Source organism: Chiloscyllium plagiosum, chromosome 14, assembly GCF_004010195.1.
Source record: "Chiloscyllium plagiosum isolate BGI_BamShark_2017 chromosome 14, ASM401019v2, whole genome shotgun sequence".
Taxonomy (NCBI): domain Eukaryota; kingdom Metazoa; phylum Chordata; class Chondrichthyes; order Orectolobiformes; family Hemiscylliidae; genus Chiloscyllium; species Chiloscyllium plagiosum.
This window is the reverse complement of record NC_057723.1, coordinates 34,137,169-34,163,249: the sequence shown is the minus strand read 5'-3', so window position 1 is coordinate 34,163,249 and position 26,081 is coordinate 34,137,169. Positions and strand designations below refer to the sequence as shown.

General features: G+C 38.6%; 2 protein-coding genes across 13 annotated transcripts in view; both read left to right on the top strand.

Annotated features, from left to right (window-relative positions):
- LOC122556612 (polypeptide N-acetylgalactosaminyltransferase 10-like) overlaps positions 1 to 3,815 on the top strand; it is a 95,265-nt gene extending 91,450 nt beyond the window's left edge. For both annotated transcript variants that reach the window (XM_043703515.1, XM_043703513.1), the window contains exon 12: positions 1,896 to 3,815. In XM_043703515.1, coding sequence (XP_043559450.1) covers positions 1,896 to 2,060 — 165 coding nt within the window. In that variant the 3' untranslated portion in view covers positions 2,061 to 3,815. The remainder of the gene's footprint in view (positions 1 to 1,895) is intronic.
- Positions 3,816 to 23,758: 19,943 nt separating this feature from the next.
- LOC122556611 (rho GTPase-activating protein 26-like) overlaps positions 23,759 to 26,081 on the top strand; it is a 241,669-nt gene continuing 239,346 nt past the window's right edge. For 4 of the 11 annotated variants that reach the window (XM_043703508.1, XM_043703507.1, XM_043703503.1 and 1 more), the window contains exon 1: positions 23,760 to 24,729. In XM_043703508.1, the coding sequence (XP_043559443.1) occupies positions 24,576 to 24,729 (154 nt within the window). In that variant the 5' untranslated portion in view covers positions 23,760 to 24,575. Of the gene's footprint in view, positions 24,730 to 26,081 lie in introns of all 11 variants that reach the window. The other 7 variants (XR_006313586.1, XM_043703509.1, XM_043703511.1 and 4 more) reach the window with 3 other exon arrangements.

Below are 26,081 nucleotides of genomic sequence, written 5' to 3'. Positions count from 1 at the left end.
GTGTCTTTTGCAAGATTTACATCCTGTATATTGCCCCTGATCTTTCTGCTCATTCCTCTGTGTGTGTGTGTGTTATATATATGTGTGTATATATATATCTCTCACTTTTCTCCATTACTTTGGTCCTGTCAGGCCTGAGCTGCCTTTCAATATAGTGCAATGTCTGATCACATTAATCCTCCCCAGCTAATATTTGACAACTTGAGCTTCACTGCACTTGCATAGCTTTCTTAAGAATAAGTTTATCTTTTGTCAGCAGATGTGCTTTCATGACAAGTACTCTTATAACTAAAATAATCCTATTTCTGATGAAATCAAGCTTTCATTGTTCAAACTGTTAATTTTCAGTTAGGCATTTAAGACAGTAAAAATAAATTAATATTTCTCTCTTCCCGAACTCTTATTTTAAACACATGCTTTTAATAAATAACATTAGCAGAGATCTCAAAACGGGTCTTTAAAGCCTTCAACATTTCTCCAGTCTGACTTTTCTGCTCAGTCAGGTCTAGAGTGTATTACACTTTTCCCAGGATTGTTAACAAAGTTGTAACTTCTAATTGTTCAAGTTTTTTTGTTTAACATACTGGCTATTTAATACCTTCCAGTCTCAATGGTAAAATTCCAAGTCTGTTTCAAATCACCCTTTATCTCCACAGGAGCAAGGATGAGAAAATTCAAAGCCTTACTGACTCATCCAGTGGTATAAAGTTGCAGACTAGAGATTTTTAGTTGTATTCTGCTTCTTACAGTACCAAGCTCTGTTACTGTACTTACAATCTACATTAATTTCAGTTGCAAACTGCTGATAGCATGTTCTGTACTCTGGCTATCATGGCTTGTGTCTCCATGCCCTGACACAGTATAGGAATGATACCAGAAGTCACATGAAAATGGCAATTCGTGTGCCATCTACAATGTACATGTTTCTCCAAATGAATCACTTTCCCTGGAATGAATTCCTTTTGGAAGTTTCCACTAATTGTAACCGATTCCATGCTTATAAGGAAGTGCTAAAAATTAGCGTACAAAATATTTTTGTTTCGTATTAAAAATCAGAAACAAAAATGGAAAACACTGGACAGTCTGTTTCCATTGTTCTACATTGAACAGGTCAGGCAGCATCTGTGGAGAGTGGGGAGAAAATAAAGTGAACATTTCAATTTAATTAAATCTTTCATAAATTAAACTGATTCCCTTGAGTACAAAGATTTTACTAAGCATGTTTTGGAAACATTTGAATTTAATTTTCTTAAAGATTGGATATTGTACCCCAATGGAACTTTGTATATTTGTAAAAGCCATTTTCAGTCATTTTAACTTACTCACGGTGAACTGTTTATTAAAAATGCTTCTGTCTCCGTTTTCAGATGTGTTAACCAAACTGCACTGAAACTATACCTTTTGAAATCATCGTTTTAAGTACTTTTAAAACTGCTTTCTGATGTTATGGTTCATAAATATTTTGCATGTGAGTTTGAATAGCTAATTGTTTTAGCAGGTGAATGGAAGTTGAAGAAAGCAAAAAGAATCTTAGAATTTATGTCCACAGTGGACAATTTTAGCTGATGACCTGTTCGGTGTTGCCATCATTTCTAATTTTTTTAGTTATGATCTCCTCAAACATTTTCTTCTCTCCAGGAGGTGCAATACAATTGTTTTGTACTCAGTCGTATCTTAGACAAACCTCGAGGCAAGTTCACACTCCAGCAAAATTTACAGAATAATGTTCAGGAATAAGAACTGTAGATTGGTGGTTTCATTCTCCCCTCATAGGCTATGGAATTTTTATTTGTCTTAAGCAAAATAGCTTAATCACGTTAGCAAGAGGTAATGTACAAATAATAGATTTTATCATGCTGATACCAAAACCATTTATCATCTGTTTTATTTTCCAGGATAAGACTCTATACCATCCAGTCAGCAATAGCTGTTTGGACTGCAGTGCCACGGATAAAAATATTTTTATGAATCTCTGTAACCCCTCATCTCCTACACAACAGTGGTTATTTGAAAATATAAATACAACAGTTTTGGAAAAAATGAACGTCAGAAACTTGTAGTGGCTTGTATTTAAAGCATTGAGATGTAATCATTTTTACTGAGGGTGGTTTTTAATGGATGTTTTTATAGCTATATCCAGGGTTTTTTTTATTATTATGGTATTTTGAAAGGTTTTATCTCAGGACTGATCAGGTATAAGCAGGTGTGTGTTAATGATGTCATCAAGTGCTCTTGCAGTGCACCAGTGCTTGTATGCTGAAGTAATAAAACTTGAGCTACTTCTTTAGTGCCTTGACCGGTGAAAGGCAGAGAGTACCCACATCACTATGGTTCTTACAACATCTGGGCAATTAGCCATCTTACTTTTTGCCAATTCATTTTCTAATTTGACTAAAGAAAAAGAAGGATTTACATTTGTATAGCATTTTTCACAATCTCTGGATGTCTCAAAGCGCTTTACAGCCAATGAAGTACTTGCAAAATGTAGTCGCGTTTGTCATGTAGGAAATTAAATTATTTTTAATCAACTTGTTCAGACATGTTATGACATCCCTTTGGGATAGGTGAGACTTGAACTTTTAATCTCGCTAAATTCCTGCAAACAATTATTTAAGTTAACTGATTTAATCGCACTTTAAGGGGATCCAAGCAGTGAAAATAACAATTAAAAGTGACTGCAATGTTTTCCAAACTGGCTAAGTATCCATGTTATATAAAGCTCTGTTTTCCCCAGTGGAGTCTGCTGCTGTTTCAAAGTTCCTTGACAAAAAAGAAAGAAACTACAATAATTTATTTACAATTTAATTAGCCTAATTACGGGAGTTACCTTCAGAAGAATTCAATTAAAATAAAATGGAACAGCATAAAATGTGCTGTGGTGCTTACATGACTGCATATTTTCTGGTTTTATAAATCAAGTTATGTTTGTATGTTTCTCATGTTGACACCAGTATTACATTTTACTGTGGGATTCAGAGTTTACTAGTCTGTCTTATTTTGCACTTTAAGATGACACTGTCTACATGTGACCAACCTTGGTTCGCGTTTATTAGAAAAGACCTGATATAGGAACGTGTAAGGACCTGCATTCAAGTAACTTTATGCAACGCCTGTAACAAAATTTGAATGCCCTCAGAAATGTTGCTTAAGTCTTTTGTTTGAACTGGTAATCTTTGAGCAAGAATTAAGCACAGTTTTTTGTTTACAAAAAAACTTGATCAGCTATGGGGAGTATTTAAAAGTTTGCTCATTATTTATGTCTATGCAGAAGATAACTTTCAACCACCATACAAGATGATCAGGTGTTTTCCAGGATTACAAGGAGGATATAATTATAGGAATTACATGATTTATGAGTCAACCATTTTTTTCCATAGTGAGTGATCTTACACAGAAATAACTTTTATGAAATACTTAGTTCACATATGATGGAATTCAAGGCTCTTTATAGAAACATACATTACGTCTTACATAAATTCAAGCAGAGAAATGCACTACCGAGCCCAGTAGGTTCAGACCAGTGTTTACTCTGCACCAAAATTTGTACCCATCATACTTCGTCTTATTCTAACAACATGTCCAAATCTCTTCTCTCATGCGTACCTATATAGCTTCCCCTGAAATGCAATTCAACTAAATGTGTCAACTGTTCCATGTATGTTGCAAGTTCTACATTCTTAGCACTCTTGGCTAAAGACGTTTTTTTTAATTCCTTATTAGATTTTTCAGTTACTGACTTTTATTAATGGGCTAGGAGAAAGTGAGGACTGCAGATGCTGGAGATCAGAACTGAAAATGTATTGCTGGAAAAGCGCAGCAGGTCAGGCAGCATCCAAGGAACAGGAGAATCGACGTTTCAGGCATGAGCCCTTCTTCCTCAGGGCTCATGCCCGAAATGTCGATTCTCCTGTTCCTTGGATGCTGCCTGACCTGCTGCGCTTTTCCAGCACCACATTTTCAGCTTTAATTAATGGGCCCAAATTTTGGATTTTCCCAGAAGCAGAATTTATTTTATTTTCTGAATTATTGAAGGAAGCACTGCTCGGAGTTAAATATTAAGCTATTCTCTAGTTTCCGCTTTTATAAATTTTAAAGGTTTGTAGATACTTCAAACAGTCCATTTGTATAAGCATAACTTGGGTAAACATTTTCATTCTAGTTTTGGTCTGTTGTTTGGAATGCCTTTTGAAAATCAATAATATCACATGGATCAAACATGTATGCAAGACATCTGACTTGAGAATTTGGTGCTGGAAAAGCACAGCAGGTCAGGCAGCATCCGAGGAGCAGGAGAATGGTCTAAGTATATCAGTCAGCCTCATTAACATGTACCAATACAAAGAGAATGCAATCATTATATGTGTAAGAAAATGTGTATTTGAATTGGGCTGTTGGTAACCTTGTTACTTTTTAATTACTTAAGACGATGTGTGTATAACTGCAGAATATATTCTGACAAAATATTTTTAAAATCAATGTTAGAATTACAAAGTGCTTTTCTGTTCAAATATACGTTTCTCAAATTGAAAGTCCACTGACTCGTAAACAGCTTGTGTAAATACTTTCTGGTATTTTCCATTGAGAATTTTTCTTTGCATGAATTTTTTCATTGTAAACATTTGAGGAAATTGGCATAAATTGTACTATTAAATGAAACATGGCTCTTCAGTTTCAACATTTGTTAGTCTTTGAAATTACTTTATAAAATCACTACTGTTTTGTAACATTTACACATGGGTTGTTGGTAATGGTTATGATAATGTTGCATAACTTTAGATGCTGGAATCATTTGACATGTCCCTCAGATTTGGCTCAGCCAAAGAAAGGCATACATGCTTGTAGGTTGTGTTCACTATCCTTTTGAGTAGTGCTCTAAGATCTTGCATTGCCAGTGTACTAACTTGCTCATTTTAAGCACCATTACTCAAAGCAGTGAAGAACTCAGCAAGTCTGTTCACCAGAGCAAACACTTCTAATCTTATTCTATTATTATTGGTCCTATCATTACAACTGATTCTTACATGTCTTATTTGTAATTTACATTATTGTCATCTCAAAGGCTCAAACACAGAACAGGAAAAGCGAAAAAAAGGGGTGGTCAGGGTAGATACAGTAACTGATGCTATATTTAGCCTAAATGTAGACCAAGTCTCCTTGTTTAAAATAATTGTGCCTATGAACCATTTTACTTCAGTACTTCAGACTTTAAGTCTATATTTTCCACCGTTTTTTAATCTTGATGTCTGTTCAGGACACCATATACATTAGAATAAGCATTACTCCTTTGAGTGCATTGAAACCAAGTATTAAGTATTCTGCCTACTTCCTCTTTTTACATTTAATGACACCACCCCCTCATACAAAATCACTGTTGAGCTTCTGGAATGGTGCCCTCTACCATGGAATTCCAGCCATGTAAACTGAGTGGCTGAAGAAACCAAATACTGTACAAGAGTTAATCCAACCTTTTATTTGGTCCCTTGCCCATAAATAGTCTCATTGCATTAAACAGAAAATTGGAATTAAGGGGTCTGAGTGCAGGCCTTTGTACAGAGCTTGCTTTCCTGAGCAAGACTAGTGGCTGTTCACAATTATGTTTCTTACATTGCTAGATTATTCTAATTGTTTTTCCTTTAAGGTAACCACTTTATCCTAATATCATTTTCAACTTTTAATTAAATTTCTCCCAGTTTTATTAACTGGAAAATCTTGAATGATGGACAAAATGTAAATTCTGTAATGTGTTTCATTAAAAAATGTTTCAAATTAAAGTTTCGAAAACATAATTCCTGTGTTAAATATAGTAGCTTGTGTTAACATAATAACATGTCCAAGGACACTTCAGAAACATTATAAGGCAAAATTTGACAATGATTAAGCTTTTTATAATCTGTCCTATTACCTTGCTCAATAATTCAAGAGGTAAGTTTCAAGAAGCATCTTAAAGGAATCTTAGAGAGAAAGTGGTTCAGGGATGGAATTTGCAATCCAGAGATTAGGCAGTGGAGGGTGGAGCTACCAACAGTGAAACATTTTAAACAAGATATGCTCAAGAGACTTTAATCAGAGTGCTGCAAATACCCTGTGAGGTTCTGGAGTTGTTGAAGATGTCAGGGTCATGTGAGGGTTTGAAAATAAAGATGAGTTTTGCTTAACCAAGAGACAATATAAGTGGGTGAATTTAGGGTAATGGACATTGTAAGATTTTCAGATTTGCTTTTTAACTTTAATTATAAGATCCAATACCCTTACAATTATAGTTTGTGTTTGAAAGAGCCAATCTAAAAGGTTACTTGACCAGATTAGTTACAAGACCCATACCAAATATTTCACAAGCAAATTTTCAAAGGAAGTTATACTTAATAAAAGCAGTGGTTTTACCAGTCGATCCAGATTGGTATGCCAGTTCACAATACAGGTTGACTGATGTTCTCTTTCCATCTTCCATTTTTTTTTGTCCATTGAACCACTAAGAGCCACCAATTACTAAGCGTTGCTAGTCAATATCACCTTTGCACAATAAGACACAGGCAATACTGGATTTAGTGTTGTGCAATGAGGCAGACTTGATAAGGGAACTTAAGATGAAGAAACCCTTAGGTGGCAGCGATCATAATACAATTGAATTTACTCTGCAATTTGAGAGGGGAGAAGATAGAATCAGCTGTAATGGTATTACAGCTGAATAAAGGCAACTACAGAGGCATGAGGGAGGAGCTGGGTAGAATTGACTGGGAGAGGAGCCTCACAGGAAAGACAGTGGAACAGCAATAGCAGGAGTTTCTGGGAGTAATTCAGGAGACATGGCAGAGATGCATCCTGAGGGAAAAAGAAGCCTGGTGGATGAAGTAACCGTGGCTGACTAGGGAAGTCCAGTATAGCAAAAAAGCAAAAGAGAAAATTTTATAATGTGAACAGCGGTGGGAAATGAGAGGATCGGGAAGCTTCAAAAGACCAACAGAGGGCAACAAAAAAAAATGAGGGAGAAAATTAAATATGAGGGTAAGCTAGCCAGTAATATAAAGGAAGACTGTAAGGGTGAAAGTTGACATTGGGCTGCTGGAAAATGACATGAGTGGGGAGCAAGGAAATAGCTGAGGAACCAAATGTTTACTTCATGTCAGTCTTCACAGTGGAAGATGAGTAATATCCCAAAACTTCAAAAGAGTGAGGGGACAGAAATGAGTATGGTGGCCATCACCAAGGAGAAGTTGCTAGAAAAACTGAATGGCCGGAAGGTGGATAAATCAGCTGGACCAGATGGACTACCCCCCAGAGTTCTAAGGGAGAGATAGCTGAAGACAGTGGAGGCATGAGTGATGATCTTTCAGGAATCATTAGAATCAGGGAGGGTCCCAGAGAACTCGAAAATTGCTAATGTGACACCCTGGTTTAAAGAAGGAGTAAGGCAAAAGACGTAAAATTACACACTGATTAGCCGATTCTCGGTCGTGGATAAGATCCTAGAATCCATTATGAAGGATGAGATTTCTGAATACTTGGAAGTGCATCGTAAAATAAGGCAAAGTCAGCATAGCTTCATCAAGGGAAGGTCCTGCCTGACAAATCTGTTAGGATTCTTTGAGGAAGTAATGAACAGTTAGACCAAGGAGAGCCAATGAATGTTATCTACCTGGACTTCAAGAAAGCCTGCGACAAGGTGCTGAACAGGAGGTGACTGAGTAAGATAAGGGCCCACAGTGTCAGAGTCAAGGTGCTAGCATGAATAGAAGCTTGGCTGTCTGGCAAAAAGTAGAGAGTGGGGATAAAAGGGTCCTTCTCAGGATGGCAACTGGTGACAAATGGTGTTCCACAAGACTCAGTGTTAGGACCACAACTTTTCACTTTATACATTAACAATCTAGATGAAGGAATTGAGGGCATTCCAGCTAAATTTATTGATGATAAAAAGAATAGGTAGAGGGAGGTAGTATTGAGGAGGTGGGGAAGATGTAGACGAATATGGACAGATTAGGAGAATGGGTAAAGAGGTGGCAGATGGAACCCAAAGTGGGAAAATGTAAGATCATGCACTTTGTTAGGAAGAATAGAGGCACAGACTATTTCCTGAATGAGGAGAAAATTCAGAAGTATGAAGTGCAAAGTGACTTGGGAGTTCTAGTCCAGGATTCTCTCAAGGTAAACTTGCAGGTTGAGTCAGTAGTTAGGAAGGCAAATACAGTGAAGGCATTTATTTTGGTAAGACTTGAATATAGAAGCAGGCATACTATAAGGCTCTGGTCGGATTACATTAGGAGTATTGTTTACAGTTTTTGGCCCCATATCTCAGGAAGGATATATTGGCCCTGGAGTGTGTTCAGAGGAGGTTCACAAGAACGGTCCTAGAAATGAAAAGCTTAATGTTTGAGGAGTCTTTGTTTATATGGAGTTCAGAAATTTGAGGGGGAATCTAATTGAAACATACAAAATACTGAATGGCCTGGACAGAGTGAACATTGGGAAGATGTTTCCATTGATAGGAGAGACTAAGACCCGGGGGCACAGCTTTAGAGTAAAAGGATGACCGTTTAGAACGGAGGTGAGGAGAAATTTCTTCAGTCAGATAGTGGTGAATCTATAGAGTTCATTGCCACAAATGTCTGTGGAGGCCAGGTCATTGAGTATATTAAAGACTAAGACAGATAGGTTCTTGAGAATCAAGGGTTATGGGGAAAAAGCAGGAGAATGGGGTTGAGGAACTTTTCAGCCATGATTGAATGGTAGAGCAGGCTTGATGGCATGAATGGCCTAATTTCTGCTCCTATGTCTTATGTTCCTTTCCTGGACTCAGTAGCATATTAGTGCATGTACAATGCTTGGATTGGCTATGTTGTGTCTGCCCAATTTCTGATTAGTTTCTTTAAAAGTCAAGTTCATCTTACTGATATCACTTTCTAATATCCCCAATCATTCTTTGACTTTCTGATCACTTTGTAAGATCATTCCTTTTGTAACAGTTTGTCTTAGCGTACCAACTCGTTAAATTGTTACCAAGATAAGAAGGCACAGGTGAGATCATGTATGCATCTGCATCAAGAATGTTACGTTACCTCCAGTGAGTAATTGCCAGCCCAAATTATACATCTAAAAAGGACAAAAAAACCCACAAGACTACAGATGTCATTACAGAATCTAATTACAAATTTGTGTCTAAATATGTGCATGTGTGCACACACCCATTGATTACATACTTTAAACTGGTTTAGTATTGAACCTTAAACCATAGCTGCATCATTGAGTAAAACCTTTTCACTTCAAAATATTCTCACATTAACCTAGGTTTGCATTAGCCTGAGAAGGTTGTTGTGATATGATGGTAGCGTCCCTGCCTCTGGGACAAGAGGCCCAGGTGCAAGTCCTACTCGCTATAGAAGCATGCAAGATCATCCCTGAATAGGTTGTTTAAAAATATGTACATTTGCCTGAGCAATAAAATTATAAACAAAGGATCTACTTTTGACCGAGGCAATTCGGTTTTGTTTGTTAATGAAAATGTTTGTAACTAACAAATTAAAAATAATTTAATTTATTATGTGCTAAAGTCAATTATTCCTGGCTGAAGAATAATTTGATTCAACAAGTTGATGCAAGTAAGGGTGTGGGGTGCAGAGTTTTCGATTACATCAACTGAATGCTGAGAGGATGGCCAGGAGTGTTTTGCTATTGTCAGGGGAAAAAGGTAGCTAAGACATGGATGAAGATTTCTGTGGTAGATTAGTTGAGTCACTGTTGAGTTGAATGATATTAGAGGTGAAAATAGGCAATTTTAATGATGGTGCAGATAGGTGGTAAGAGTCACATCTCAGCCAAATATGATTCGAAGTTTGTCAACAGTCTCATTCATCATTGCACAGGGATAGCTTGGAGTCAGTAGCTAGGGAACAGGTTATAGCAGGCTCTGAATACAATGACTGTGGCTCTCTTGATATCATGTACTTAGTTGGAGGAAGTTCTGATAAGTTAGACAGTGGAGAGGATAATAGGTCATAGTAAACTCAGTGTCATCAGCCATCATGTGAAAATTGATGCTGCAGCTTTGGTCACTGAAGGGTCCTATTCAACTAAGAACTACAAACAGGCCAATTAAAAATCCTTGGTGGAGGGGGAGGGGAGGAGGAGGGGGCACTGCATGGCTAACAATGAAGGAGTGGAAAGATAAACCGTTGCTGTCATTCACTGGAAATGATTAGACAAATGCAAGTGGAATTGAATACACTGGCAATGAGCTAAAATGTGATGGAGTGATGTTGGAAGAGGACTGTGTCATGAACTATGATGTTTGGGGACAGATTAAAAATGGTGACACCTTCACATAAGATGCCATTTGTGATGCATGCAACAATTTATATTGCACACATTTTTAAAATGAAATCTATCAATGTCACATGCTCCAATTCAATGAGAGAGCGCATTTATTAAATCTCAGGCTTCATAAATGAGAAATATTGACTAAGTTATTCAGTTTTTAACTATTGAAAGAGCATGTTACTGCTTAGAAATGAATTTTGATAAATTCATGTTTTAATCTTTTGTTATTTGAATAAATAAATCTCATAAATTTGATATTCCCTCTATGTGTAATGAATCCTGTTCACAGATATGGTTTTTCATTTTTATGTGTTGATGTGGAATCCAGGGAGAACTAGCCAATGGGATACAGAATTGGGGTTGAAGGTAGAAGATAGTGGGTGGTGATGGTAGCTTTTCAGACTAGAGGCCTGTGACCAGCGGTGTGCCACAAACGTTGGTGCTGGGTCAATTGCTTTTCATTATTTATATTATTTTTGGATGTAAACATAGGATATATGGCTATAGTAAGTTTGCAGATGACACCAAAATTGGAGGTGCAGTGGACAGCTGAGAAGGTTACCTCAGAGTCCAGTGGGACTTTGATCAGCTGTGCCAATGGACTGAGGAGTGGCAGATGGAGTTTAATTTAGATAAATGTGAAGTGCTGCATTTTGGAAAGGCAAATCAGAGCTGGACTTATACACTAAATGGTACGGTCCTGGGGAGTGTTGCTGAACAAAGAGACCCAGGATTGTAGGTTCACAATTTCCACAGGATAGTAAAGAAGACATTTGGTATACTTACCTTTATTGATCATTGCATTGAGTATAGAAGTTGGGAGGTATAGAGGTTTATAAAATCATGAGGGGCATGGATAGGGTGAATAGCCAAGGTAATTTCCTCAGGGTGAGGCAGTCTAAAATTCAAGGGCATTGGTTTAAGGTGAGAGGAGAAAGATTTAAAAGGTATCTAAGGGGCAACTTTTTCATCCAGAGGTTGGTGCGTGTATGGAAAGCTGCCTGAGGAAGTGATGGAGGCTGGTACAATTACAACATTTAAAAGGTACCTGAATGGGTATATGAATAGGCAGGGTTTAGAGGGAAATGGACAAAATGCTAACAAATGGGACTATGTTAATTTTGGGTATCTGTCTGGCATGGATGAGTTGGACTGAAGTGTCTATTTCCATGCTGTACAGCTCTACAACAACAGTCTATGTTCATTACTTGCATGTACCGAAGGTACATTGGAATTACTGGACAGAAAAAAGACCAAGGGCCATCTCTTTTGTCTTGTATTATCCTGATGGTTGCTACAGAGCTAATGGAGTGTTGGCTAATTATGGCAACCAATTTTTACTAGTCAGTCTTCAACAGAAAATGATATGAGGTGAATAATCCTCAGTCATGGAAAATTTTAGGATGCATTCTAAAAGTTACCTGTTGTCCAACTACCCTTAAACTTGTTATGTAACATCAAAAATATCTGTACCACAGTTGGTGTTTATTTTATTTGACATTGTAAATGGCTCCCTGTCCTCCGTATCAAAATCATCATTCCATACCCTCCCTTCAAAAACTCAGTAGTATCTTTTTCTCCTGCAAAGTAACACGCTACCTTCAATTTTAGATTTAACTTCAAATCCTTGAACATATAGTATCCTTGAGGTAACAGTAATATCTATAACATAAACTAGGTTAATGACACATGGATAAATCTTGGATTAGCCTGGAATTTGATACGTTAAGTGAACTTCAAGTCCTTGTTTTATTTCTGTACGATGTTGAATGAAAAAGAACAATATTGTTAGCTCTGAAATAAATTGTAAATCAGATGTAAAAATAAAAGTACATTTTGTAATTCTAAAACTTTTTAATTTTAAAAAGTACAAGTTGTTTTAATCAACTTTTTACTTATGCCTAGAACTAATTGTAGAACTGTATTTATGTGCTGTAATGTATGCACATATGTAATTACATTTTTGCAGCATAAGGAAATCAAGCAGTAGTTTTTATCAGTTTGTGGATTTTTGTTGGTTCCTTAACAAAAAAATGCACCATCCCCAACCCCATTAAGTTTAGTTTTGAAATTTTCATTTTATCTAGCCTCAACTCTGAATGTACGGAGAGCATTCTAAATTTCCACAACCATTTGTGTGAAGAACATCGCTCCTAAATAGTCTAACTTTATAATATTGAAGTTCAATATGCTTGTTTTGAACTCTCCCACCAAATGAAGCAGTTTGTATCGAAATATCCTGTTAAATTATTTAATTACCTTGAACACCTCAATTCTGTTTGCTATTATTCTTCCACGTTCAAAATAATACTAACTACATCTATGCAACATGTCCCCTTAGTTTAACTCTTTTAGTCCCAATATCATTATGGTGAATCTATGCTGTACTCTCTTCAAGGCTAAAATCCTGATTGTGACCCAGAACAGAATTCGTACTACAGTTGGGTTCTGACAAGAGCTCTCTGCAGTTGTAACGTGATTTCAGCTTTTCTTTAGCTCCAGTGAGATAAAGGTTAATGCTTTAATTGCTTCTTTTTGTATTTTGTATCAATTTCCACCATCTTTTAGTGATTTCTGTACTTAGATCTCAGAAGTGCTTTTTTTGTTTATAATTTCTACCTTCCTAATCTGAAATATTTTAGTTGGGTCCAAAGTAGATGAATTTGCACTTTTCCACATTAAACTCTCATCAGCCACAATTTTACTGGTAATTAACCTGTCAATCCCCCTTTGCAACATATTACTCACATTTATGTCAATTTCTGTGTCAAAACAAGGTACCATAGATATCGCCTTTTCAGAAAAAGTACTGAATACCAAAGTCACATGATATGTTCAGAGTAAAACTATTGCAGCAAGTGAGATAATACATCGAGCAGAGACACACCAAGTCACTGACTGTACAACCTTTGAAATGAACAATCATTCTACAAGGGATTAAAGTACTCTGACAATAATATATTTCATGCAGTTCTTTATGTAACAATGCTTTAGCATGAAGATAATCAAGAGCTTAAATATTTTTAAAGAGGGAATAAACTGCTGGAGTACAGAAGAAGATGACAAAGAGGTGGCTGAAGAAATAATCAAACTAGATTTTCAGGAAACTTAAAAACAAGATGAGAGAAAGCAAAATAATGGACTTCTAGAAAGCTTATGTTTGATGGTTTTGCCATTGCTGGAGGATGGTATTGATGGTGATACATGTGGTGACTGGAAGAAGAAAGAGTTGAAAAACTAAGGAACAAATATTTGAATAAGAGTAAGGGAGACTGCAGAGCCATTCAAGTATTTTATACTAAAACAATAATCCTGTATTTAGTGGATAGGTGAGAAAATTTAGCAAACAATGAGTGAGTCGAAGAGTTTAGAGCAATGACATTTCAGTATTGTGTTGGATAGATCTCAGATTTGGTGAGGAGAATTCCTAATTTTAAGGTTTTGAAAGTTTTTTGCTGCTTGAGGCAAGTGCACAAAGTGACCAATATAGTACAGCCATGTTGGTAATGGATAGAATGTGCACTGTAAAGTACTTCAGACCATCGTTCCTTGGGGTAGCAATTGCTTCAGCATAAACAAGGGCATAGCAGATGGAGTCTAAGCAATATTAACTATTTTTAGGCCATCAAGATGATAGATCATGTTTGACTAGTGCTTTATTGAAAAACATTTTAGCTCACACAAGATGTAATGTCAGATAGATGGTCTGACAAAAAGAGTTGATAGAACTGAAGATAATGGTAGATAGATAAAGTTAAGTATCTTCTACATATGTATGAAAACTGATCTTGTGCTACTATGTAGTTTCTTCAATGGGAATCACGTAAATGAGGTGAATTAAGACCCAAAAATTAAAACTTGGGATATTAGAAAGGGCATTATTGGCTAGAAAGAGCGCAGGAAGATAAATCATTGCTGGAGATATATTCAATACATTTGGATAGGTGGAAATGAAACAAAGAGAGGTAGTACAGCATTGCTCAGTGATCCCTTACCCTAACATTGATTATACCAATATTATTCACTGGGTAAGTAATTCTCATTGCACGAAGGGGCTTCCCATTGTATTTAAATGTTCTATCAATACATACACTTTCTATTCTCTGAATCTTACATTACAAGAACACTACAGCATAGAATCCTTTGTGATTTTATTAAAACCTTAATTGTTTTGTTAACATGTTGATATGCTGGTCCAAACTGTGGTACACTGCACCATTTTGATGAATAATCAAGTCTGAGTATCTGTCAGTGCTGTTTAACTGATAATTGTGGAAACATCCCAGGAATTTTTCATTCTACTTCCCATAAACTGCTGACATAGTTCAACGTTGGAATGTTGAGTTTCTCAAGAAAAACATTCTTACAGTATAGGAACAAGTGTATTTTATATTACTGAAGAAAAGACAATAGTTTGTCACAAAAGCACTTTTGAATAAATAGATTTTAACTGTTTTATAAACATTTTTCACTGAGACAGCATTACTTATTTATTACAGCCATTCGGAAATATTATCTTGTAGCATTTAAAAATTGACTTGGCACTACTTGGCATTCTTTCTTGAATTGATGCTTTCTGCAAATGACATTTTCATGAACTCGGCAATATAGGAATTCATCTGTGCCATACTTACCCTCCACTAATCACTATAACTATCAAGTCATTTCTAAAAATATATCCAGTTTTTTTCTTCTAAAGAAATTAATTGACACAAAATCTGCTGCTTTTACAAAGCTTCTGACCCATATATGTTTTTAGGAAGGGGATGACAAAATAAATTCTCAATTTGTTTGGGGCATATAGTTCTTCTGCTCATGTTCATTAATTCACATGTCAAATTAAACTGACATTTAAATGGAATCTTTACAACAGTAGTACAAGCAGAAAATGCTAAAAATATCCAATAGGTCAGAAAGTGTATATGGAAAGATAAGTGTTCATGATCTTTCAGCAGAGCAAAGTTAGAATTGTGTTAGGTTTTGAGCAAATAAAGGATGGAAAAGGGGAAAGAGAACAAAATGGAAAGGTTGTAATAAGATGTGTAGTTTAATTCAGTCATTTATAGCTTATTTCTTTGGTCTTTTCAATCTGTAAATAATTTGACAACTGTGAAGTAGAATCTGTACTTCTGTTGAGTCAAGACCAAATCCATAACCCTATAAAACATTGGAGCAGAAGAACACCATTTGATCCATTGAGTCTGCTCTGCCAATGAATGGAATCATGGCTGACCTGAAGCCTCGAATTTAATTATTGGTGCAGTCTCTACAGTCCTTTGTCGTAAATTATTCCATAGATTAACTACACACTGAAAGAAGAAATTCTTTCTCATCTCTGTCCTAGCTGTGTGATTCTTTACTGTGAGATTATGCCCTTTGGTTCTAGACTTTCCCACAGAGATAACAATCTCTCAGCCTGACCTTGTCAAGCCACCTGAAAACGTTATATGTTTCACTAAGACTGACTCTCATTCTTCTCAACTCCAATAAGCACAGGCCCAATCTACACAACACTCTTCACAAGAAAATCCCTTCATATCTGGATTTAACATAGTGAACCTTTGCTGGATTGCCTCCATTGCAAAAATATTTCCTTAGATTAGGGGACTAGAACTGTTCACAATATTCTAGGTGTGCTCTAACTGGTGCCTTGTAGAGTTTTAGGAAGACATCCCTCTCTTTGTAATCCATTCCCTTTGAATTAAATGCCAACCATTTCCATTGCCTTCCATTTACCTACTGAACTTATAAACTGATGTTATCATTTCTGAACAATGACTTCCAAATCTGTTTGGGCTGCAGTTTTCTGTAGTCTTGCTCTATTTAAATAATACTCAGCTTGTCTCTTTCTGCCAAAGTGCAGAACATCACATTCTCCCACATTAATTTGCAAGTGCCAAGTTTTTTGAGAAAGCAGAGTTAATGTTTGCCACTATTCCTGATGAAGGGCTTTTGCCCGAAACATTGATTTTCCTGCTCCTCGGATGTTGCCTGACCTGCTGTGCTTTTCCAGCACCACTCTAATCTAGACTCTGGTTTCCAGCATCTGTAGTCCTTGTTTTTATCAGAGTTAATGTTTGGTCTAGTGATCTTTCTTCAGTTCTGAAACAGAAATGTGAAACAGTTAACTGGAAACATAAATCCTGCTTTCTCTCCACAGATGCTGCCGGACCTACTGAGTTTCTCCAGCAATTTCTGTTTTTGTTTCATTGTTCCAGCATCCACATCTTTTGTTTTGTTTTATGACAAGTTTTTGACACTGACTTAACCTGTATATTTCCCTCTGTAGATTCTTCATGTCATTCTCACCACTTATTTTCCCACCTATTTTTGTGTCATCCACAAATTTAGCACGAGTACATTCATTTCTGTAATCCCAGTCATTAATATATATTATCAATAACAGTGGCCTTAGAACTGATCCCTGATCCCTGAGGCACTCCAATAGGTTGCCATCTTGAACATATCTCCCTCATCCCAACTCTTCTAATATTCAGATAATTTAATACTACTTCCAACACCACTGACTCATATTAAGTAGCTTTATGTGTAATTCCTTACCAAATGTGTTCTGGAAATCCAAACATCGATTAGTTCCCTTTTATCCTGCTTTGGAATCTCCTCAAAGAATTCTAATAAATTTGTCAGGCATGATTTCCCCTTCATGAATCTCTGTTGATTACACTTAATTATAGTATGTCAAAAAAAACTCTGCTATTACAAACCTCAGGTAAAAACAATTACTGCAGATGCTGGAAACCAGATTCTGGATCAATGGTGCTGGAAGAGCACAGCAGTTCAGGCAGCATCGAGGAGCTTCAGCAAAATCGACGTTTCGGGCAAAAGCCCTTCATCAGGAATAAAGGCAGAGAGCCTGAAGCGTGGAGAGATAGAGGCGTTCTTCTTCCAGGCGTCTGGTGGTGAGGGAGCGGCGGTGAAGGAGGCCCAGGACTTCCATGTCCTCGGCAGAGTGGGAGGTGGAGTTGAAATGTTGGGCCACGGGGCGGTTTGGTTGATTGGTGCGATTGGTGCGGAGATGTTCCCTAAAGCGCTCTGCTAGGAGGCGCCCAGTCTCCCCAATGTAGAGGAGACCGCATCGGGAGCAACGGATACAATAAATGATATTAGTGGATGTGCAGGTAAAATTTTGATGGATATGGAAGGCTCCTTTAGGGCCTTGGATAGAGGTGAGGGAAGAGGTCTGGGCACAGGTTTTACAGTTCCTGCGGTGGCAGGGGAAAGTGCCAGGATTGGAGGGTGGGTCGTAGGGGGGGCGTGGACCTGACCAGGTAGTCACGGAGGGAACGGTCTCTGCTGAAGGCGGAAAGGGGTGGGGAGGGAAATATATCCCTGGTGGTGGGGTCTTTTTGGAGGTGGCGGAAATGTCGGCGGATGATTTGGTTTATGTGGAGGTTTATAGGGTGGAAGGTGAGCACTAGGGGTGTTCTGTCCTTGTTACGGTTGGAAGGGTGGGGTCTGAGGGCGGAGGTGCGTGATGTGGATGAGATGCATTGGAGGGCATCTTTAACCACGTGGGAAGGCAAATTGCGGTCTCTAAAGAAGGAGGCCATCTGGTGTGTTCTGTGGTGGAACTGGTCCTCCTGGGAGCAGATACAGCGGAGGCGGAGGAATTGGGAATACGGGATGGCATTTTTGCAAGAGATAGGGTGGGAAGAGGCTCATACCACCATCTCTGAATTTCTTAAATGACAGATGTTATGAAAACAATGAAAACAAGACACTGGATAATAAATTTGATATCTCAAGGAAGATTTTTAGAAAGCCCTTAAAGAAAGGGCATTTTAACCTCTTTAATTCCTGGTCTGCTTTGTTTAAATTAAAGCATGCAACAGACCTATGTATCAAGTTTGCATGGTAATTTTGCGCTTGAATTCGTTTCAGGCATCAGCAGTCACTGAAGGGTCATACATTGTATTTGAATTCATACCATTAACCAATTTCAATAATTCTTAGCTATATCAGTTGGGACATTTGGGATGGTAGTTACTTACCAGGCGATCCCAACATCTGTGGTTAACTAAAGATGAAATGGAAAGTATCAAACTTGAGGAAAAAGCATTTAACTTAGAATGAAGATGGCAGGTCAGATGACTGGTCAGAATATATAAAAAAGAAAATGTCTCAAAGATTAATCAGAAGGAAGAAATTAGAATGAGGGAAAACTAGCTAGAAATGTAAAAATGGAAAGCAAGGGTTTTGAGTATTTTAAAAGGAAACAAAAATGAGTAAACTGAGTGTTATTCCTTTAGGGAGTGAAAATGAGGGCCAATATCCAGGCAGGGAGATTTGCTACTGCTACTCTGGAGGCTTTACATTAGTAAGAGAGGGGTGGGACACAGAGATAGAATGAGAAAAGAAATAAGTCTGAAGCTGGTACAGTTAAGAGGAGCAAGTCAAATAGTCAAGGCAGGCAAAAGCAAGGCAGAGAACGAGGTAAGACTGATAAATTAGTGTGAAGGGCAAGGCTGGTAGATGTAAGAGATGCTGAATTAGTTGAGAAATTGAGTCTCGGGTAAAGGAAAAAGGAATATGACAGGTGTTGACTGCTGGGATTGAGTGAATCCCTCGAGGAGTATACTTAAGAGGGAAATGGGGGACATGAGATAGCTTTGGCAAATACGGTTAAGGAGAATTCAAAGAGATTTACATTAAGATTAAAAGAGTATCTATGGACAGAATAGGGTCCCATAAAGGTCAGCAAGGCTGGCTGTCTATGTGTGGAATTGCAGGAGATGGGTGAGATACTAAATGAGTATTTTGCTTTAGTTTTTACTGTGGAGAAGGAAATGGAAGCAACAGAACTTGGAGAAATAAACAGTGATAATTGTACCGTGTACAGTGAAGAAGGTTTTCTCAGAGTACAATGGGACCTTGATCAGATGGACCAATGGGCTAAGGAGTGGCAGATGGAGTTTAATTTTGATAAATGTTGCGTTTTGGAGAGGCAAATCAGGGCAGTACTTGGAAAATTAATGGTAGGGTCCTGTTGAGTGTTGCCGAACAAAGAGACCTTGGGGTGCGGGATCATAGTTCCTTGAAGGTGGAGTCACAGGTAGACAGGGTGGTGAAGAAAGCAAGTTTGGTACATTTGCCTTTATTGGTTAGTGCATTGAGTATATGAGTCGAGATGTCATGTTGCAGCTGTACAGGACATTGGTTAGGCCACTTTTTGGAATACTGCATTCAATTCTAGTAGTTCTGCTATAGAAATTAAATTGTTAAATTTGCACGGGCTCAGAAAAGATTTACAAGAATGTTGCTGATGTTGGAGGATTTGTTTCTCGAGGGATTTGGAAGCTGAGGGGTGACCTTACAGAGGTTTATAAAATCATGAGAGGCATGGATAAGGAGTAAGGAGTAAGGATAATGAGTCCAAAACTAGAGGGTATAGGTTTAAGGTGAGAAGGGAAAGATATGAAAGGGACCTAAGGGACAACTTTCTCACTCATAGAGCAGTGTCTGTATGGAATGAGCTGCCAGAGGCAGTGGTGGAGGCTGATACAATTTCAACATATCTATCCAGATGCCTTTTAAAATGAATAGAAAGGGTTTAGAGGGATATGGACCAAATGCTGGCAAATGGGACTAAATGAATTTAGGATATCTGGTCAGCATGCACGAGTTGGGTGAAGGGACTATTTCTATGCTATCTAATTCTATGGCTGATATCAAGCTTACTGGCCTATAGTTTCCAGTTTTATCCCCCATTCATTTTTGAATGGAGGTGTTATATTTGTTACTTTCCATTCTGATGGAATCTCTTCTGAATTTAGTGAATTTTGGAAAATTAACATCAATACATCTACTGCCTCATTAGCCACCAAGGATAAGGTCCAACTGAACCCAGAAACCCGGCAGCCCACAGGGTCCATCAGTGTGGTTAGTCTCACTTTTGTAATATAACTAAGTTCCTCTTCCCCTTCCTGATTTACAACTATCACTGGACTATTTTTTTGTAACTGCTATAGTGAAGATAGGAGCATGTAGTTGTTCATTTCATCTGCCATTTCTATATTATCTACTATTAAAGTGAGGAAATTGTTGCAATTAGTCTTGAAAGAGGTCATAACTGGGCACGAGATAACTCCAGGCAATCAGGAAGAGTCATTGTGAGTTTGTGAAAGAAAAAGCATATTTAAATAATTTATTAAATTTCTTTGAAGGAGTAAAATGTACTGTGGATAAAGGGGAGCCTATGTCACAGCATAGAAACATACCCTTTGGTCCAACTCACCCATGCCGACCAGATATCCCAACTAAATCTAGTCCCACCTGCCAGCACCCGGCCCATATCCCTTCAAATCCTTCCTATTTATATACCCAGTCAGATGCCTTTTAAATGTTGCAATTGTACTAGCCTCCACCACTTCCTCTGGCAGCTCATTCCATACACGTACTACTCCTTAGGTCTCTTTTATATCTTTTCCCTCTCACCCGAAACCTATGCCCTCTAGTTCTGGACTCCCCCACCCCCAGGGAAAAGATTTTGTCTATTTATTTTATCCATGCCTCTCATGATTTTTTAAGTCTCTATAAAGGTCACCCCTCAGCTTCCGATGATCCAGGGAAAATAGCCCCAGCCTATTCAACCTCTCCCTGTAGCTCAAATCCTCCAACCCTGGCAACATCCTTGTACATCTTTTCTGAACCCTTTCAAGTTTCACAATATCCTGATGATAGGAAGGAGACCAGAATTGCATGCAGTGTTCCAAAAGTGGCCTAATCAATGTCCTGTACAGTTGCAACATGACCCTCCAACTCCTGTTCCCTGGATGCTGCCTGACCTGCTGTGCTGTTCCAGCAATAAAGTTTCAACTTTGATCTCCAGCATCTGCAGACCTCACTTTCCCCTCCAACTCCTGTCACTTAATACTCTGACCAATAAAGGAAAGCATACCAAACACCTTCTTTACTATCCTATTTACTTGTGACTCTACTTTCAAGGAGCAATAAACCTGCACTCCAAGGTCTCTTTGTTCAGCAACACTCCCAAGGACTTTTCCATATTGTTGGTTTTAAATTAAGCAGGAGCATTTACCCTGTGTCGTAACACATAAGACAAACTAACTAATTGAACTCTTAGAAAACACTCAGGGCTTTTTTCCAGCCCTACCTTTTTGGGCTGCTAAAACAGCTGGTAAGCCAAAAGAAGTTGACTTATTTTCAGCTCCAGTGGCCTGAAGACTGCCAGAACTAAACTTTCTGTTACATGGATCTTTTCTCCCTGAAATGAACCTGCCTGAGACCGCTCTTTACCACTCAGGCCTGTGCATGTATCCTAAATGCTTAAATGATTTGGATGCGAGCATAACAGGTACAGTTAGTAAGTTTGCAGATGACACCAAAATTGGAGGTGTAGTGGACAGCGAAGAGAGTTACCTCAGGTTACAACAGGATCTGGACCAGATGGGCCAATGGGCTGAGAAGTCGCAGTTGGAATTTAATTCAGATAAATGCGAGGTGGTGCATTTTGGGAAAGCAAATCTTAGTAGGACTTATACACTTAATGTGTTCAGCAACACTTCTAGGGAGTGTTGCTGAACAAAGAGACCTTGGAGTGCAGGTTCATAGCTCCTTGAAAGTGGAGTCGCAGGTAGATAGGATAGTGAAAAAGGCATTTGGTATGCTTTCCTTTATTGGTCAGAGTATTCAGTGCAGGAGTTGGGAGGTCACGTTGCGGCTGTACAGTACATTGGTTAGGCCACTGTTGGAATATTGCTTGCAATTCTGGTCTCCTTCCTATCGGAAAGATGTTGTGAAACTTGAAAGGGTTCAGAAAAGATCTACAAGGATGTTGTCAGGGTTTGAGGATTTGAGCTATAGGGAAAGGTTGAACAGGCTGGGGCTGTTTTCCCTGGAGCATCGGAGGCTGAGGGGTGGCCTTATAGAGGTTTACAAATTTATGAGGGGCATGGATAGGGCAAATAAGCAAAGTCATTTCCCTGGGGTTGGGGAGTCCAGAACTAGAGGTGGTACGTGTATGGAATGAGCTGCCAGAGGAAGTGGTGGAGGCTGGTACAATTGCAACATTTAAGAGGCATTTGGATGGGTATATGAATAGGAAGGGTTTGGAGGGATATGGGCCAGGTGCTGGCAGATGGGACTAGATTGGGTTGGGATATCTGGTCGCATGGACGGGTTGGACCGAAGGGTCTGTTTCCATGCTGCACATCTCTATGACTCTATGAAGTAATGGAATCATAGAGATGTACAGCATGGAAACAGACCCTTCGGTCCAACTTGTCCACACCAGCCAGATATCCTAAATTAATCTAATCCGTATTTGCCAACACTTGGCCTATATTCCTCTAAACCCTTCCTAATCATATACCCATCTAGATGGCTTTTAAATGTTGTAATTGTAGCAGCTCATTCCATACATGCACCACCCTTTGTGTCAAAAAGTGCCCCTTAGGTCCCTCTTTAATCTTTCACCTCTCACCTTAAACCCTCTTGTTCTGGACTCCCCCACCCCGGGGAATCTATTTACCAAAACTGTGCCCCTCATGATTTTATAAACTTATACAAGATCACCTCTCAGCCTCCAACACTCCAGGGAAAATTGCCTCTCCAAAATGCAGTACCTCATATTTTTCTAAACTCCTCTGCCTATTGGCCCATCTGATCAAGATCCCATACTCTGAGGTAACCTTCTTCGTTATGCACTATACCTCCAATTTTGGTTAAAAATCACAAAACACCAGGTTATAGTCCAACAGATTTAATTGGAAGCACCAGCTTTCGGCACCGCTCCTTCATCAGGTGGTTGATGAAGGAGCAGCCCTCTGAAAGCTAGTGCTTCTAATTAAACCTGTTGGACTATAACCTGGTGTGTGATTTTTAACTTTGTACACCCCAGTTCAACACTGGCATCTCCAAATCATGTCCAATTTTGGTGTAAGCTGCAAACTTAATAACCATACCTGCTACGTTCACATCAGAATCATTTATATAAATGACGAAAAGCAATGAACTCAGCAGTCTTTACTGATTTATCTCACCAGGTAGCTTGTCCAGTCACTTAGCTCAAGCTGCATGGGTTCTTGGCAACGCTGTTCTGATCCAATGTTTAAAAATAAGCATTTTCTAACCTTTAAAATAATTCACTTCAAAGAACTGAAAACAAAAAAAAATCACTATTTCACTTCTACTTTGGAATCCAAGTCCCAAATAGCAATATATTAAACACTGTCATAACACCAATATTGTTAAAAATCGAGACTTGTACAACTAACCCATTTGGCAATCCGTGTGAAAAAATCCTAACCCATCCCTTTAAGATAAAAGCGCGCTCCTCGCGTAGTACTTGCCTTTAAATCAGCACGAGCCCCACCCCCTTCCAACCCCGCCCTCGCGGGGGAGGGGTTCAACCAAACTTGCTCCGTGTAACGGAATGTCTGATTGGTCTGTTCTCAGGATTGGACGCTCCAACCGTCAATCGTAACCATAGTAATCAGGTTAGGTTGGCCGATTGACGGAAGCGCGAGCGGAACCTTCATGAAGTTTCGCTGCGGTGGCGGCGACGCCGATAATATTGAAAATGTGAAACCATCGGAAGCGGCGGCCGAGTCTATCCCACCGCAGCCTGGATTGAGCAGAGTGGCCGCTTGCCAGAGGTCGTGCAGCTCCGCTCGAGATACAAGACTTTTAGCCGTCTGTGGCCGGCGAAAACGCGAGCCCTCCGGGAGAAAGAAGCCACCACGGTTAGGGAGGAGGAGAGACACAAAAACAGATATATTTAGGAGCAGGGAAACACACGGAGGAGGGAGAGAGACACCGATAGATATAACTAAGTGAAAGGCAGTCTCCCTTCTCTCTTAATATACACGTACACAAAAACACACCAGAAGGACGCATTCTTGTGTAATTTTTCCAGGGGCAGAGAGGGAGAAACCGACTGTCACCTTGGTTAGAGGAAGAGCCACATACATCCGCACTCCGGAGGATCAAAGAGTAACCCGAAGAGAGCGAGGTATTAACTCCTCCTACGGAAAAGAGACGACTTTGGGAAGGAGAGTCAGAGAAAAGGGTTAAACAGTGTTACTGAACCTCCGCATCCAGGAACAGAGCGAGAATGTGGGTTCGGGGATAGACGCAGTGGCAGAGAGCTCAGTGAGATATAACTTAATCGATTTGTTACAGTCGAAAACCCGTGCAGCAATAGCATTTGAAGGATTGGAGGAACATTTTGCTTTGGATCCTGGTACCTTTCCTCTGCTGCTTTTTTTTAGTCCTTATTGATAATCATGGGCCTACCGGCACTTGAGTTCAGTGATTGCTACCTAGACAGCCCACAATTCCGGGACAGAATCAAATCTCATGAAGCAGAGCTGGAAAAAACAAATAAGTTCATTAAAGATCTGATTAAAGATGGAAAAGCATTGATTCAGGCAATGAAAAGTAAGTTTTTAAAATTTAAGTTATTTTACCATTGCCATAAATTGTAGTTCTGAAGATTACATTTGCTGAAATGTTTACAATGTTGTGAAATATTGATTGCCCTGTTTCCAACAGCTAGTTTCAATGAAATTTATTGATTGGAGATTGAGGGAGCATATTCTTCATTTGAATGAAGAACTGTAGGGTTACATTTCACTTATTTAACTATTTCAGAACTTTCCAGTTGATATAATCCACTGAATAGTTAAAATAAACAAGGAGGTTATTCTGTTATTCATTTGATCCATTGTTTCCTGCTGGCTTGCTGTGAGTAATACAACTCATTCCACTCACCTGCCTTTTTTCTCTCAGCTCTACAAATGTTTTTTCTCAAACATTCAGTTCCCTTTTGAAAGCTGCAGGCAGTGCATTCTGATCCTAACCACTTAATGCATATGACAGTTTCCTCATATTGCCACCAGTTCTGTTGTCAGTCACACTAAATTGGATTCCTGTGCTTGTCACCCTTTCTACCAACACTGAACAGTTTATGCTGACCCCTTGTTTGCCAATCTATCCACGTAATTTAAATCTCTTACTCTGTCACCATTCTGATAAACCTTTTCTGCATCTTCTGCAATGCTTGCTAGTTTGGTGCTCAACATTGGATTCAATACTCCAACCGAAGCTAATCCACTGTTTTCTAAAGAAAGATCATAAATTCCTTGCCTTTGCCTTCTATTGGCTGGAATTTACATAACCCTGTTGGATGTGTTTTTGCCTGGATGGTATGTTATGTGTAAAACTGGGCATGTGCCCAGACTCTTCTTTGAGCTCATTCCTACAGGTGGACAAGTGAGCAGAAATAAGAATCTGCTAACCATATGAGGCCATTGCGCTTGTTACCATTATTCTGAAGTTATTTATTTCAAATTATCATGCAAAGCATATCTAAAGCAGATTGATTATTGACACATTAAATAAGTCAGAAACAGAATATCACTATAACATTCTGTGAAATGCAACTAATCGCTATTGAGTTGAAGCTAGAGATGCTAGTTAAGGACTGTTTTGGGAAAGATATAACTTATAATAAAATTATTTTCTTAGCATAATTTCAATTTTCACAACTGTTATAGCTATTATCACACCTAATCCATATTAGTTGGGTTTCATTTAGTAAGTGTAACAATAATGTTCAAAATTACAGTATAGGCTTGGCAACATGTCTATATTCATTATCACTTTTCAGTGTTGCGGCTGTTACTTGACGTAGCATTAGATTATCAAATGTTTCTTTTCAGTCGCAGGCTGGTTGACATTTGCTTTCTTTGATTCACCTGCTGTGTCAAGTGGCATATTGTCTCTTTGCT